Source organism: Diaphorina citri, unplaced genomic scaffold (genome assembly GCF_000475195.1).
Source record: "Diaphorina citri unplaced genomic scaffold, Diaci psyllid genome assembly version 1.1 scaffold320, whole genome shotgun sequence".
Classification (NCBI taxonomy): Eukaryota; Metazoa; Arthropoda; class Insecta; order Hemiptera; family Psyllidae; genus Diaphorina; species Diaphorina citri.
The window spans coordinates 100783-118470 of NW_007377755.1; the positions used below are offsets into that span (position 1 = coordinate 100783).

General features: G+C 37.2%; 1 protein-coding gene across 2 annotated transcripts; it reads left to right on the forward strand.

Annotated features, from left to right (window-relative positions):
• The first annotated feature begins 2716 nt into the window (after nucleotides 1–2716).
• On the forward strand, nucleotides 2717–17638 carry LOC103507530 (TNF receptor-associated factor 4). Of its 2 annotated transcripts, XM_008472010.3 has the most exons (8): nucleotides 2717–2930; nucleotides 3198–3787; nucleotides 10620–10860; nucleotides 15413–15504; nucleotides 15819–16058; nucleotides 16408–16552; nucleotides 16759–17009; nucleotides 17271–17638. In XM_008472010.3, exons 2-8 carry the CDS (start codon nucleotides 3602–3604, stop codon nucleotides 17466–17468), a joined length of 1353 nt encoding a protein of 450 aa, XP_008470232.1. In that variant the 5' UTR covers nucleotides 2717–2930; nucleotides 3198–3601; the 3' UTR covers nucleotides 17469–17638. The 2 variants fall into 2 exon arrangements, with proteins under 2 accessions (XP_008470232.1, XP_026678165.1); XM_026822364.1 differs by lacking the exons at nucleotides 2717–2930; nucleotides 3198–3787 and adding an exon at nucleotides 10325–10368.
• Nucleotides 17639–17688: the final 50 nt, after the last annotated feature.

The window sequence follows — 17688 nt, forward strand, 5'->3', positions numbered from 1 at the left end:
CACAACAAACCCCTCTGATGGAGAAAATTCTGCTTCTTGTAACTCGGATTTCACAACAATATAAGTAAATTACACTAGGTAAATACTTATTACTTATCTACACTACATGATTATGAAGTGAAGCTCAAGAAAAAGAGCTTTGTAGGTAACCTTCAACTTCAAGGGATGAATATGATGAACATTTCTTCTTCTCATTTTTTCTTCTTCACCCAGTAATTCCATGTATTTGTGTACTTAAACCCTGGAGCTAAACCAATGGACTTTACCATTTCTAAGATCATATGATCAATATTCTCATTCAGATACATGGTACAGTTTGTAGAGAGGACAGGTCTAACCATGTCTTCTGCATTGCAAGTTGAAACATGAATACAACTTGGACTGAAAACAAGTTGGAACTCATAACTCAGCGGTCCTCAAGTGTAAAGTTTTTTTTTTTTTTTTTTTTTTTTTTTTTTTTGTTGCTCGTCATCTTTTTAAACCAAAATTTCCGCATTGTACAGAACTGGAGCCAATACACTCCCTTGACTCAGTCCGTTCTTTTGATTCCTCCATCGACTCTGTTTATTTTGGAGTGTTACATAGAACCTTCGGTTTTGGAGGAAAGTCTTTATCGCCATTGTGAAGTGGTAATCTTTAGTTGTGGAGTATATTTTGTTCAGCAGTTCCTTGTGGTTAACCGTGTCGTAAGCTGCTGTCAAGTCGATAAAGGCTACGCCGGTTATCATTCCACGCTCGAACCCATCTTCAATGTGTTGGGTGAGGTTGAGAAACAAATCATAAATCATGTAATTGTCTGACATAGTAAATATGATGCGTGTATTATGCCTTCAAAAAGCGTGTTTGGGGTTGGAGTTAAAATTTTCATTTAAGGATTTGTACTAGTTTGGGCAGGGATCTAAACCAAACAACTATGACTAGGACTGCAAGTAACAACTGGTTCTATTGGGAAACATCTGGTGCGCTGTATTCATAAGGTTGAAACGGCCCTTTAGTTCTAGGGGGATCAAAACGAACCCCCTTATCATGTGTTGTACGAATAGTATGCGTACAATGCGTACATAGGTTGTCATAGTCAGGTTTATTTATCTTCGATTTTTATCCAGGTCGAATTGCAAATAGGTAGGTATAAGTCAAATTGCAAAACTGTTTCCAAATGAACTACCATATTTCTTGCGTTTAATGTGATATGGGAATATGGGAGTTATGGCATCTCCACTAATTTCTTCATTATAAGTTTCCACTAATTCAAATTTTCAATTTTCATGTATCTGCCTATATCTTTCTCTCACTATCCATTCAGTATCTCCCCCTTAGTCTCTCGGCAGTCTCGACAGATGGTTCGTTTTATAGGCCTATTGAAAGGTGTCTTTAAATTTCATTTTCAACCTAGAGTCAGGGTACTCCAGTATGCACGCTAGGTTAAGGTCCAAGGGCTAGGGACCGTATCTAAAATTCTAGATCTATTTGTATCTACTCTGTAGGAACTATAGGGGGGATTCAATATAATATTTTTATATTGTAACACAATAAACTAACCCAGGCATCAGCTGTGCTTTTTTCCTCTATTTGAAATTGTGACAAGAAACAATAATTATATTCCTACCATACAGTGTGGTGTCACTGAAGAGTTGAGATTGAGAAATATTGTACATATTTTCAAAGAAATCTTAGATTAATGTACCCACCTAGGATAACATTTCGTAAGACTGGTGTTGTTCTGTGGGTCCACCCATCAATAAGAACAAGTATAATAAAATTCAATTTTCAGGATAACTCCTCTCTTTTATTTACTTACTCTGGTCCTGTTTATGATTCTCCATTCATTTTGGTAATGTTGAAGGCCCGTTTCCCAAATTTCCTTTTTCCATATCTAGGTTTAAAGATCAAGGTTATATTTTTGTCATTATTTCCTTTTAGTTCAGAGACCATTGAGTTCTATCTAATTTGAGAACCTGTCCACAACAAGATTTTCCGGGGCGGAAACCAGCTTGCTCCGGGATGAATTTCCACTCAAGAGAAGGCGCTATTCGGTTCAGGATTAAACGTTCGAGGAGTTTGAAGGTGTGGCATAGCAGAGAAACTGGACGGAAGTTCTTGGGATCATCGGGTTCTTTCCCGGGTTTTAGAAGGGCAACGTATTTTTATTTGTCAGTATACTTTTATGTCATCAAACTCCGTGAGACATGCCGAGGTTACATTGATGTCGTTCCTGATGAAGACGGCGCTGCCGTATTGATCATGAAGCCGTTCCAAGACTAAGACCATGCCTTCCACTCTGGGTCGGTTTCGAGATCTACCCCTGTGAGTCTCTTGGACTGTAAACTGTAAGTATGTCACACTTATACTCTCTACAAAGGTTGGAGAGAAACAGTTCTTTGGCCTCAGGAAGACCCTCGATGTTTATCGAGAAGAGTGTCAAAGGCCTTGAAAAAGGCCGTTTTAGTGTGTTTGTGTTGTTCATGTACACCGTCTATTCTAATTTGAGGTTTTTTTTTACTATCGAGGAAACTTGGAAGTGCCGAACTCCCCTGACCTAAGTTGGGTTCAGTTCGACTCATTCTCAAAAACAAATAAAACCCACCCTGTAGAAGCAGCTGATAACATCAAGGTTCTAAATTCAGGATTCATTCTCGAGTACGGTTCTCTTGGATATCAACTATACCAATAGCAAACCTTCACGATCCAGTATTATTATTCAAAACGTCAGTTGTCACACACATGTTCCAAGACATTGTAGTTTCTATTGAAGAAGAAATCTTCACTCAATAGTTCGTAGTAATTCGATAAACTCGGCTCTCTACTGATTGAATAGATTACGATCATTTTCGATGGTGATAAAAAAAATCTAAAAAGACCTTCAGAGTTTTTTTCGAGACCAAGAGGTTTTTATATTCAAGAGTGTGGTGCGTGTTTTTATTTTGAGTTGTGTAAGTTTAAGTTGTGTTTATTTTTATTTTGGTTTTGAACCTCATCCGGTACGTTTGAATGTCGTAACTTGATTATTTTTTATTGTAATTACGTACCTACAACAAATTTTACTTTCTTTCTCCTATTTTGATTTAATTTTATTGCAATTAGAATTTAAATTTATTTTCGTAAAGTGATTTTGTATTTTCTCAATTATTTTTACCTATTATCTGATAACTTCGTTTTTAATATTTTAAAATCGACGTCTGCTGATTCGTGTTTATTAGTGCAGATAGTTTATTTTTTCCTCAGAAAAGTTTATTAACTGTATTGGAGACAATTATTTTAATAATACCTATCTAGATGTTTAACTGCTGAAGTAACTAGTGTGTGTTTCTTGTGAATTAACATATTATCCTCGATATTAATATCAAACGAGCTTAATATTAAATTTCATAACCGGATTCCCATCAGATAAATCGATTGCTAAATCAATTAATTAATCGGTTTAGAAAATTCAAATTCAATTTGAGCTATATTAATAAATAAATAAATAAAATAATTTGATAAGCTTTGACCTTTGTGAAACTCATTAGGGACAGTTGGCCTTCACATCAATGCCATTGAAAAGTTCGTTTCGGCGTGTTTTCAATGCTCTAGCTCTCCACAACTAACATTACCCCAACGCAACATGGTTCGTAGTTTTACTTCGTGGACGAAAACCCTGAGTTTTCCAGCACGTCTCAACACTCATCACAAGCAACAGATTTCCTCCAAGGAAAACACATTGAGCTCTAGCTCTTCCTCTCACTCATCCGATCTCCCCATGATATGCTCACAGACCAAAAGTCGGACACCTCTCTCCCTCACACCTGACGTAAGTGCCACTCTGAAAGTTCTTTATTAATTAATATAGCTTCTCTCTTCACGAGTAGTAATAATAATTGTTTAGGTAGCTTTAAAGTCAACAGGTAGTTCCAATGCCTTCAGTGCAGTACACATACACACCTCCACCTAGTAGGTACACTTAGAAGGCCTGATTTTTCTCCGTAAGGGGTGTCGAAACTACATGATAGAGCTCTGCTAAATAAAACTTGGCAAAGATGGAACAACCGAACAACTGACGTACATATGTATGTTGAGGGGCATTCGTAAGGTTTTGGCACCTTCATCTTGTTAAGAATGTTACTAATGATCATGATTTCATACCATGGTGATGATAACATTGGGTGGATATTGCGTCATTTCACTTTAATTCTAGATTCTAGTAATATTCTAGCTATTTTATTTGATAATATCCCAGGTTCCTCAATACAATAGGTACCTCTAACCTTCCAGCAGAGGGGATTTTCTCAGAAAATCTGCTCCGGTCGGGATTCGAACGGAGAATAGATAATATCCGGGTCACCTATTGACTACTGGCTCTAGGTTAGTAAAATCTATTGAGAATTTTGAATCTGCTTTTCCTATTTTTCTCACAAAGCTGGGTGTAATCAGAAGTAGGTAAAATTCTGAACCTTCTGATGGTTGACATTGACACACTCATACTGAAACCTCTGTCCTGGTTGTCACTAATACACATATGTATGTTGAGGGGCATTCGTAAGGTTTTGGCACCTTCATCTTGTTAAGAATGTTACTAATGATCATGATTTCATACCATGGTGATGATAACATTGGGTGGATATTGCGTCATTTCACTTTAATTCTAGATTCTAGTAATATTCTAGCTATTTTATTTGATAATATCCCAGGTTCCTCAATACAATAGGTACCTCTAACCTTCCAGCAGAGGGGATTTTCTCAGAAAATCTGCTCCGGTCGGGGTTCGAACGAAGAATAGATAATATCCGGGTCACCTATTGACTACTGGCTCTAGGTTAGGAAAATCTATTGAGAATTTTGAATCTGCTTTTCCTATTTTTCTCACAAAGAACCTTCTGGGTTGACATTGACACACTCATACTGAAAACTCTTTCCTGGTTGTCACTAATACATAGATACCTTCTCTCTATCAATCGGAACCCCTAGAAGTCTTAGACACCCCTAAATTACCAGTAATAGGTACAACCTCTTTGGAAACCCCTAGTTATAATGTATAGGAAACCTACAGGAAGGAACACATTCCATCATTATAATCGTTAGAAAAAAACGGTCAACTAGATTTCTGAATTGGAGAAACATTTTCCCATGATTAAAGACAATGTTATTATGTTACCCTACAAACACTATGACTGACCTATTCCGTCTATATTGAAATGTTTTCTCCAAGTTGTAAATACATAATTCAAAGACAAGCGATGCTTATTAGGTCTAACACTTGTGATATCCTTTGTACTTGCTTCCTCTGTGGCTATTTCGTAAGTAGGTAACATTGTATGACCTGTTGGCAAAGTTTAGTAATCGAACAATATTATCAATATTAACATATTTAATCAAAGGGCCTGGGCATGTCATAATAAAATCATTATGATGTCAAAGGTGACAATTCACATTAATGAAGTCAAAATTTAGGTATGTACTTGTACTCCCCACTATGCGTTGGATTAGACATTAGAAAATGTTTCAACTTCTGATGGAGTTTTGCCACATCCACTAAAAATGTTTTCATTCAAGTCTCACTCTAATTTTCTTTCTTCTCGTCTCCTTTCCTCCCTCCCATGAGAGCTGTTTATTCTGTAAGTATCAGACACATGACACATCCACTAATATTTCTCTCGTGTTCCTTTCTTATTAGTTTTATAAGTGCAACTAGAGTAATGGTATTATCGCCGAACGTAGTTTTCATAATATTATTGGAACTCATAGTAAAGACACCCCTGTATGTAAGATCCGGATGAAGGGAAATACCAAAATCATACAGGGTGTCTCCGATACCATGTTATTCAAATAAGCACATTTCCATTTCGAATCAAACGGATGCCCTTCAACCTTTACAAGACGGATTTCCCTTAGACTTACATCCTTATACGAGACCCACAACTGAGAGGGAAATTAAACTTAAACAATATTTTTAATGCTTTAATTAAAAATAATTTAATGTGTTCCGATGATTATTTTATTTCTGTTTTAATTATCGAGAAGATATTGAGTTGTATAATGGGTAATAAGTAATAATAAAGTTGGTTTGGGAAATGTTTACGAAATTGTAATAAATCAGCCATGCCTGTGGTTAGGTAGGTTGTTGCATCGAATCATCCAACACAACACATGTTCTAAAATTGATTGTTAAAATTGCCTACCAACCATGTTTTGGTTATTTTTATTTGCACTTTCTCAGAATCTCAGAAGAGTGATAATCTCGAAATTCGTAATACTTACCTACCTACCTAAGTAACTACATGTGGACATAAAAAAAAAAAAAAAAAAAAAAAAATCAATCTATATCCTCCACCTAGTAGGTACACTTAGAAGGCCTGGTTTTTCTCCGTAAGGGGTGTCGAAACTACATGATAGAGCTCTGCTAAATAAAACTTGGCAAAGATGGAACAACCGAACAACTGACGTACTAGGTTTTAGTTCGCTTGGCCTTTATTTGGTAAACTTGACTCCTTGTTTATTATTTTCTTTCACCGAGTTGACTCAACGAGGTGGGGAATTCGATGGTCACATTTAACGGCTAAACAAAAGAAGAATATTGATCTTCTTGTGAAAAAGAAAATCGGTACTTGGTTCGAGCCCAACCCCAAAGCTGAAAGGCGAAAGAATTTGTAATTATTTCTTTTTGTAACAAAGGAAACAGGTATAAAATACAAACAGGATGGTTTTAGTGCTTAAATGAATTTGAATTAAAGTTAATTGTTTGCTCCTTCCATCCAGTATGAATTTTATAATTACTATTCTTATTACCTACTTATTATTCTTATGGATATACCTACCTACCTAATAGGTAGGAAATACAGGGTGGGAACGAGGTATACTTACCTATCCTTGATGTTATATGGGTAGGTATTTATTGTCCATTTGTATGGTAGGTACGAATTTCCGAGATGAGTTCTATCAATATCTTTAACTTTGATCATAATATGAAGGATTCTGTAATGAAAATTCGATGTTATTTTCAAGATTTAGGAATGGGTTAAGGTTATCTAGAGTACAAGAATAGGGTAGAAGCAACACCCTGTATGTTATGTAGTGTTCTTCATTCCATGTGTCCAGTGCACCATATATCCTGCTGGAAGTTACCAGAAATGTTCTTATTAGATAGACACCGTATGTACGTTAACCCGTTCAACCCAAGAGTCAAAGTGCCACCAGGGTTCTAATTACACCATTGAGGAAACTATCGTGCGGATAATATTAAAGTCGATCCTTTACAAAGCAACACCTATAGATTTCCATAGAAAATGAGAAACACAATGATATAGGTATGAAATCAATGATCTTGTCCATTTTTGAGGTACGTCTCTTGATCAAAATTTCACCGAACATGATCCTACCCTATCTCTGTCAAAAACATCAAACATCACTTTTACCTCCTGTTCGATGTTAGTATTTGCATTTGCCCGTATGACTATTTATATTTGCCCGTTACAGAATTCATACAGTAGATTTGATTGGAGAAATATTTGTGTTAGCCTGTTAGCTCACTCAAGTTACAAGTGCACTCAACTGTTGAGAATGGAACGGGTTAATGCAAACATAATTTCTTTTTTTTTCTACTTACTTCATACATTAGTTACTTTTAGATTTGTTTTCGCAAAGTTCACCTTAGGATTTAAAATTAATCCAACTCAACGTTTAGAACTAACACACAGTACGTGCTACTCGATTTATCAATTTTTCCATTACTCTTTTTTTTTAATAAAATTAATAATATTTAATAAATTTCAATATAATCAATATTTTCAACTTGCAATAAATAGTGTTTTTGGAGTTTAACAATTTTTTAATGAAGTATGTGATATGCTCAATACAACCTATAAATCTACATTTGTAATAAGTGACACCTATCCTGTACATAATTGCTTAGGTACCTACCTTTAACCACGTGTTTTCTTTTCGGACTACCTACTTAGTTGTACTGTTGTACCCGTACCGTATTATTTACATAGGTACTTACAGTTGATACTGGTACCCACATTTTTTTTTTTTTTTTTTTTTTTTTTTTTTTATGAATTAGACCATGTTAAGTGGCAGAGGTTCTACTTCTCAGGATGAACAAACTCCATTTCGCATTTTACTTATAACCCGAGATTCAAGTCAATGGGAAATGGATAATTTCTTCTTCTATCCCTTCATTATAAATGACAACATTGCTCGTACTCCTCCCTTCCTTGTAAAGAAGATAAAAGATATTCCGTACCAGTAACAATTTCATCACTTGTCACTGTACCCTGTATAGTAACATGTCAAACCGTACTCTGTATATGGCAAGTTTGTAAGGGTGCTGATAGTTGTAATGTGATATTTTAGTATCCTAATATCTAATATCCTATTTGCTAAGGGTAAGAGTTCCCCCCATGCATTACATATTGGGGGTTCCCTCATTACTACGAGTAAGTATACCATATCGTGCTCTAACAACATCTGGGGCACTTCCTCTTTCCTCTTTTATCATTTTAAAGGATTCAGGGCTCCATTCCATTAGAACCAGGGTCGGTTGTGGTCCTAGGAATATTTAAATACTTTACAAGTAGTTACATGACATCGGTCTATACACACAAAAAGCCCACTCCGAGGCTTAGGTGTAGGCGTGTAGGCTACTAATTCGCGGGATTGTGTGCAAACAGTTCATTGTTCCCTACTGTGGGAGTTTTGGCATCTCCACTATATGTTCATGAAACAATAAATTCATTTTTGAAAAATGTCTAAATAGGTATATAATAATTACCTTATTTGGACTAAAAAAAGTTTTTCTTTTTAATTTTATTTTGACAGTAAAAACAAATTTAAAAAAGACAATAAATTCAGAAAGCTAAATTTAATAATAATAATAATAATAATAATAATAATAATAATAATAAAAATACAAGAAAGTAGGCTGTATAATTTATTTTTTGCTATGAATGTGAAATTGGAACTCCGTTCATCCAGTTTAGCCTTTTGAATAAATGGTGTCTCCGATCTACTAAATTTTTGTTGCGGAAATTTGTAAATGGTACCTACGTTTGATACATATCATATCGACATATATTATGTTGATAGATAGCTCCTCATTTTTGTTCTTCATTAAATATTTGCCTCAGGATGTTATCATGTTACGACACAGTGTTATCGAACCCTCAACTTCCCAGCTGTCAATATTGTACTTTGCATTTTCAGGTTTCGATAACAGAACAATATATTTTCAATAGGCTGATAATGGCCCCCGCGTTATGCTTTGTCTATTCCTAAGGTTTAGAGTTCTATTTACCTGGGTCGTTATGTTGAAACCTTTGAACTTTACTCAAAATTAATTACCTACATCCCATATGGCATATCCTATTACAAATTTGTGGAAACAGTTTTCTATTTCAGCAATTCCTACCTTCTCCATATTACTAGATAGCTCTCTATCCTACCTGAGATGTTCGAGTACTTCTATCCTACCAACATAAGTTTGAACCAAGGACTGGAACAATTGATATCTATCCTCGTGGTTCTCAAATTATCTGCTTTGAGTCCATCTAGTTACTAAGGGATTAGTGAACCCCCTTTGTTATTGTAATGTATGTAGTGTACTGTTGTAGATTCTACTGAAGTTGGCTATTATTTCAGGTAGATAACTTATGGGTTTATTACTTATTAGTTATTAGGTACACTCATAGAATCATAGATAGGTATACATATAGGTAGTTCATTCAAGTGCCCATATATTAGAAGCGGGTTAATAAATAATTAGTGTACTCCATTCACTGCATTGAACCCAGGACCGTGTACTCAGGAGTCCATGATTCCTGCTATACACGCGACTGAACAACATAAGGGTCAGTGGCGGAGGCTGGGTTGAATGGAAGAGAACAATCAATAACATTGGCTCATCCGAGGACATTCAATCACATCTTAGAGGTTTTTCGGCAGCAATGTGATCATCATCTGGTCGTTCTACAATAGGTATTCTATATTAAATTTTTCAGAGCTCAGGGAACTGAGAGGTTTTTCAAAAAATACGAACTTTCCAATCAGGCTACAGTGGCACAGATAGCAATGTAGGATTTCACGAATATTCCACAAAGATTCCCCGCGCCACTGGCGAAAATCTTTGATGCAAGTTAAAGTTTTGTTCTTAATTCTATTCACTGGGCTTACTATACTTGACTGATTTGATGAATCTCTTGCTCTTACGTTCATAAATTCATAAACAGACAGTTGCCACAAGACCATAAAGATTGAATGCCATAAGAACCTCGTAGATAAGAGATAACACCATGTATTTTTTGCTGATTTCTATTGGGCTAAAGCTAAATAATAAAGATGTTTCAGTATAATTGACTCAATTTGATCAAAATACACGTAAATGGATATTATCGGATCAGCGTAAGTCATGAGTTCAACTGTTTAATTATACGTAGGTATAATAGGAATAGATATTTACCTACTCGTTTAAATTTGGTATCAAGAGTTCGCCGAAAAACTCCAAATTATTCTTTGAGCTTATTCACATTTTTCAATCATTTTCTAGAGACATTTTCATCGGTGACAGTCTCTCTGATACTCTGATGTACCCTCCACCTCCCTCTGACCAAAATAGACTCATATCCCAACACATCACTTGTTTGTGTCCGCAGGTATCTGACTCTGAGAAAGACACGATGGGCTCTCTCATCCATTGCATTCATTACAAGGAAGGCTGCAAGTGGTACGACGAACTCAAATCACTCAAGGGACACCTCCAGACGTGTAAATATGACGCCATCCCGTGCAACAAGTGTTTAGCAGCCATTCCAAAGACTCTCATGGAGGATCATAGCAAGTTCACTTGTCCGGAGAGAATTACCACCTGTCAATACTGTCTCGAATCCTTCTCAGGTATATTATTTATCAGCTTTCATTATTTTAATATTTTCAACACAATTTTCCAATGTGGGGGGTGAGGCGCGGCAATTTCCTTTTATGAAACGTCCAGTATACAGCCGCACTTATAATTAGACAAGTTGTGACAAGTTTCAGTAGATTAAAAAAGATGGAAATTTATGTTTCGATTTAGTTCAGTCCTCAAAATCATTTTATCAAAGCAGTAGACAGCATTTTATGTAGAAAGTTATTTTTCAAATGAGCTAATAATAACAGTGCAGCGCGCGTTTCGTCTTCGTTATGGTGTCCTTCTCGGGGTTTTATGGGGCTAACCGAAGGCTAAAGTTTACAAAGATCGTCCGAGGACCCTTGAAGAATTGAAGCAAAACATCCGACGAGAAATAGGCCGTCTACCGGTAGCAATGTAGAAAGTAGAGAGAAACTTCAGAAATCACCTCCATCAGTGTATCGAGAATGGCGGGCGTCAATTCGTCATTTTGGGTAATGGAGTATACTTTCCTTATCCTATACTTAGGAAGGAAAGTAATGCAATCGGCTCAAATTTTCGATGGTCAGTTTTTAGTGTCAAAACACGTTTTGAGGACCCTAGAGCCTAAATCCAAAGTTTTAGCCATTGGTCCGGGTGTGTGTCTGTGTGTCTGTCTGTCTGTCCGTCTGTAATCAAAATATCTCGAGAACGGTAAGAGCTAGAGACTTGAAATTTGGTATGGATCTGTCAAATGTGACACTTTTGGTTAAGACCGGTGCAACGCTTGGCGGCATTTTACCGCCTTTTGCGGGTTTCGGTGTAATTTAACAATATCTCCGCAACGGTATGAGCTAGAGACTTAAAATTTTGGTATCTAGTTCACAAATGTGACAAGGAACGTTTGGTTGAGATAAGTACTGCGGTTGGCGGTATTTTGACCGTTTTTGGACAGATTTCGACCGTTTTTTGGCGGTTTTCAGCTAAACAGACTAAACGGTTAGAGATATTGTAAAAGTTGGGGTAGAAGAACACCCAAATAAGCATCATTCAATAGGATAAGGAAAGTCGTGTGATGTTCACACCAGATTTTTTTTTTTTTTTTTCTTCTTCTACAAAGTACAAACACCAGAATAGAATACTTGGTCTATAATCGTCGTCCCACACAACAAATTCTGCTCGGCTAACATTAAAATAATTAACTGATGACAAAATCAAGGACATGTTGTCAAAACCATGTGAAAAAACTACTCGACTGCTGTTGCTCTTGGTGACATTCCATCTAAAGAATCTGAAGTCTAAAACAAAATAATCTGCCTACCTTATAAATTTAATAGTATAAGTATCTAATCAAAATTGTATATCATACCTACCTACTACCTAGATGCATGGTCTCGTTTGAAATGCCTATTTTGTCATCATGGCGCCTGCACTACCCACTCAGTCACTGAATCCGAGGACTTGAGGACATTTAAATTAATAGGTAATACCTCTTTAATAGGCACTTGGTTAGAAAGAAGCAAAAAGTTCCATAGGTAGACCTATACCTACATATATTATGTATAAAAAAAATTACCTACTACCTAGTCGTAGAAACATCGATCGCAGGTCGCCTGCCACAAAGAACTGTAACTGCTAAGGTCTCAATGCTCTCGAAAACGAAGAGAGAAGGAAGACAGGATGGGAGAAAGCCAGCCCGTTCCGAGAAACGAATCTTAAAGTACCTACCTAGATGTTTCATATGAAATTTGCCTCGGGCGAAATCGAACCCGCAACCTAGCATTTACAAGATAGACGCTCTACCCACCAAGCGAATTAGACTGGCTTCTTTAAGGTACGGTTTCCTAGCGACGTGTTTTCTGCGCAGCGCGGAACCGAACACGCCGGCAGGAGCGTGAAATATATTGCGCTGCGTGAAAGTGTTTTCCAACAAAACGTTTTCGCCCGACGTAGTTGTTCATTTTTACTTTGCTTATCCTATAGGAAGGAAAGTAATGTAATCGGGTCAAAATTTCGATGGTCAGTTTTTAGTGCCAAAACACGTTTTGAGGTCCGAGCCTAAATCCAAAGTTTCAGCCATTGGTCCTGTGTGTGTCTGTCTGTCTGTCTGTAAAGGTACGGTTTCCTAGCGACGTGTTTTCTGCGCAGCGCGGAACCGAACACGTCGGCAGGAGCGTGAAATATATTGCGCTGCGTGAAAGTGTTTTCCAACAAAACGTTTTCGCCCGACGTAGTTGTTCATTTTTACTTTGCTTATCCTATAGGAAGGAAAGTAATGTAATCGGGTCAAAATTTCGATGGTCAGTTTTTAGTGCCAAAACACGTTTTGAGGTCCCTAGAGCCTAAATACAAAGTTTCAGCCATTGGTCCGTGTGTGTGTCTGTCTGTCTGTCTGTGTGTCTGTCTGTCTGTAGAGCTAGAGTGCTAGAGACTTGAAATTTGGTATGCAGATGTCAAATGTGACAAGGGTTTCATAGAGGGAACTGTAACGGCTAAGGTTTTATCGTCCCGAAATCGAAGAGAGAAGGAAGACAGGATAGGAGAAAGCCAGCCGTTCCGAGAACAAATACTGTCCGTTCAGGATAATATCCGGTCATTTGGCTGTGATTTGAGGAACACCGTATAGCCGTATACACTATAGGGTATAGATAGGTACTTAGATATTAAAATTTTTCACAAGTTTGTTTTCACCATTTGTTGTTTCTCAATTAAATACACAATAACTCTCTTTTCACTGGGCGGGCGTGTGTACTCTTAATTAAAAGTTGGATCTCGTGCAGGGGTTTCCAAACACAAAAGTTAATAAAAAGTACAAACAAAAATGTGACATCGATCAAAACAAACGAAAATCACGCAGCGTACAACGACACTGACTCCCTCTGAAGGCAGTCGGATCTACTGCGTCGACGTAACACGTCACGTTCATAAATTTATAAACAGACAGTTGCCACAAGACCATAAAGATTGAATGCCATAAGAACCTCGTAGATAAGAGATAACACCATGTAGATTGTAAATATAATAATGGGCAGAATCATCGGAGCTTACGTTATTATTATCGGTACCTACCTAATGACTGGAAATCCGAAGTTCTAATGGCATCCTATAATAATGATGAAATCAATCCTTGGATTCGAAAAAAGTGCCTACCTATTTTTGAGACAGTGATATGGTTCTGGAGCATGGACAGTGTGTAGTGTCCAGTGGACACTATATAGTGGCCAAAACATTGGCTTCTTGTCCGGGGGACGCGGGTTTGAATCCTAATCGGGTCAAAGTTTCCTTCCTCGAAATAATATTCATATTATGTGTAGATCTCTGTCGCCCGGAGATAACTCGGGTATCTTAATTTACCTTTTAGTATTTTTAACATCTGCTGTCACCCTTACCTTTAGGAACACCCCTTACAATCACAATTTTGCACAAAGAGGTCTCCGCAAATGTAAAAGCTCTTTTATTATCTATTCCTATTTCTCGTGAGAAATTTTGCGACCTTTCGAATCTTATGATCACCTTAGGTAATAACAGGTCGATTTCGATTATAACAATATGAAAATCAGGTAGGTAGGTTGTTCTTATAGGGAGACAATAAAATTAATGGATCCATTTTCGATTTTCTTAGCTTTTCTCATTGTTATTAAAGTTATTATTTAAAATAATGGTTTGTCTTCTGTTGCCACTATTAACAACAACAACAATGAGGGTTGTATAGAAAACTGCAGATAATAGGGAGGTATTGAAATTATTGGCAAAGAAAGCGATCTTCTCTTTTCTGGAAATGTGATTGAATTAAAGCGTTTTAATTAAACAATGTAAGATTCGTTTTAACACCAACCTGGTTTGGAAGGTGTGTTTGTTATCTAATGCGGCGTATAATGCTGTCAAGTCAACTATGGTGGCGTGGTGTGAATCCAGACCTACTCTGAGTAGTGTTTGTTGTACACTATCACTCTAGTTGATTTCTTCTAACAGACGAATAGTCGAAATCACAAATATTGGTGGTAGGTACGGCTTAAGCATAGTACCTGTATATCGTGGTCTCTAGCAGTCAGCACTGATTCTCGTCCGAGTGTTGTCGGCTGTGTAGTGTCGGCGAGGCGTGGGGTTTCAGTTTAGATCCGCTCTACACCACTGTATTGATTCAGCAGAAAAATCAGAATAGATTCCTATCAGGTCCTGAAGGTGTCTTTACAAAGGCTTCTCGTAAGGTGGCTACACTATACAATAAACAGGTAAAGTAGGCGTTTTACAATATAATAGATGCCTTTAATTACAAGATATAGCTGAGAGACCCCGTTGTCCACACACTGGTCAGTGTAGACCTTTACAAATTAATTTCCACTATGTTCTCACAATGAATTGAAAGGAAGCGGAACACATTCTCCTTATCTGGAAGAGAAATATTTTCCTTTCTCCTTTATTAGGTGAACCTAGTAGGTACCTCGTATAGAATCTATTAGGTGGAAATAGATTAATTTATCCGTTTTAATGTGGCGTTACCTTTGCTTTGATTTCGGATCTCCCACTAGGTTTTATCGGTTGAATTTTCAAAATTCTCATTGGCTGATATTGTGTTGACAGGAATGGAGATGGAGGATCATACAGGACATTGTTCATATGAAATGGTTTACTGTGAAAACAAATGCGGACACAAAATACAAAGACGCCTCATGGTAAGTTTTATTTCCATAATAGAACAGTACCCACATAAGGGTAGGTATCCTCATAAGAGGAAATTTTCGTATTTCCCCTAATCCCTATTTTAGATAGGTAGGTACATATTTGAGACGATAGTTTTTTCATATTTGACCACTATCCACTTAATTCATTCTATTGGGAAATTGGCATCTCCACCATTCTTTATTTTTTCAGGATACTCGTATTATTTGGCTTGTCGTTTAATCCTTGTCAGGGTATGTTGGAAAAAAGTTTAGGATTTTTAATTTTACTGAAAATTCTTAATTATTTTTCCTTTGCCATCTTGCAGGCCAAACACCGCGCTAACGATTGTTACAAGCGGCTCGTGGCGTGTCGTTACTGTTCCAAATCCTACGTCGCGGATACCCTAGTCACCCACCAAACCAAATGTACACGCGCTCCCATCCCATGTCCAAACCAGTGCGAGATGGTGGCTCTCCCTCGTGAGGAATTAGATGTACATATCAAGGAACATTGCAACTCCTTACTAGTGTCCTGTGTCTTCAAAGACGCCGGCTGTCGCTTCAAGGTAAGAAGGACATTGCATTTGAATGACAACAATCCTGTCTTCTGTCAACTGATTCTGATAATATTATTTTTACTTGAGTTTCAACGAGTTTCTCAATTCAGTTCTTGCACCCCATAATACTTAGGGGCTAGATATGATATTTACCCAGTCCCCCAGTGAGTCATACATCACGCGGAATGGTACTTCTTCACTTGGGTGTTTCGTGGAGAAACTTTTGAAAGTTTTGATTCCACAGAAGATGTATTTACCAAAGAAAATTTTTAAAAAAAAACCTGCTGGTTTATTTCCTAGTCCTAATTATTGTATCTTCCATCTAAAATTAATATTTAACCTTGCCTTTTTGTTTTAGGGCATGCGAGGCGAAACCATGGAGAAACATATAGAGGAAAATGTAAATCAACATATGCTACTCATGTGCTCCCTAGTCAGTAAACAACAGCAACAAATCAGCACACTCAAGTCAGCTCTTAACAAAGTCACTCTAAACTATTCAGGTAAGAATACATCTACTTATCTTTTACATAGTCGACGGCCGTCGATCGATGTCGATTAAAACCGTCCACGCTGCCTCGACAACACAAGACACAGCTTGAAAGTCGAAATCAATATAAGTTTAGGATGATAAAATTCCAAAAGTCTTCTATTGCGGATTCAGTGAGACATGTGATATTAACCCTTTCACTCCTTGTGTCCCCATCAGGTACACTCATCTGGAAGATCACCGACTACTCTCTCAAGTGTCAGGAGAGTATCGAGCTACTCAGTCCATCATTCTACACATCTCAGTTCGGATACAAGCTACAGGTGTCGTTATTCCTCAACGGGAACGGTGCAGGGGAGGGTACTCATGTGTCAGTCTACATTAAACTATTGCCGGGAGAATATGATGCATTACTTAAGTGGCCATTCTCTCATAGCGTGTCTTTCACTCTGTTCGACCAAAGCGAAAAGGTAAGTGAGCACTTGTTCATTTGATTAGTTAAACTTTCAAGTGGCTGTAGGGACAAAATTCAAGACACTTGTACTTACTACTGGCTTTTTCCGGTAACTCTCTCATAAGATGCGGGGTCAAAAATTTCAAATCCCTTGTAATATTGAAGGCATACTGGTATACATAGTAAAAAACACTTTTTGTACCTATATAAAAAAAAGGTTTAATGTTTGTTTCCCTTTATTACTGGGACTGATTCTCTATTGTTTTATTATTTTCAGCCAGTGAATGTGGTGGAAAGTTTCGTACCGGATCCAACCTGGGAGAACTTCCAGCGACCAAGCAAACAGCCTGACAGTCTGGGGTTCGGATTTCCCCGGTTCGTATCCCTGGACACCATCCGGAAGAGACAATTCCTCAAGGACGACGCCATCTTTATTCGGGTCAAAGTGGATCCAAGCAAAATAGTGGCCGTGTGAAGGAAAGGGACTTTGTTTATTCTACTGGAATAGGGTTACTTTGAACTCCTTCAACCCTTACAGTTTTGAGATTGGAGTTCTTATTACCTATTTGTAATGCACATTTAGAGATAGGTAGATAATTGATTATTTATTAATGTTATTGTGTAAAAATAAAATAGAAAAAGAAATAAATGTGTGCTGTATGAAATTGTTTGAAAATATATACATCTTCTCAAAA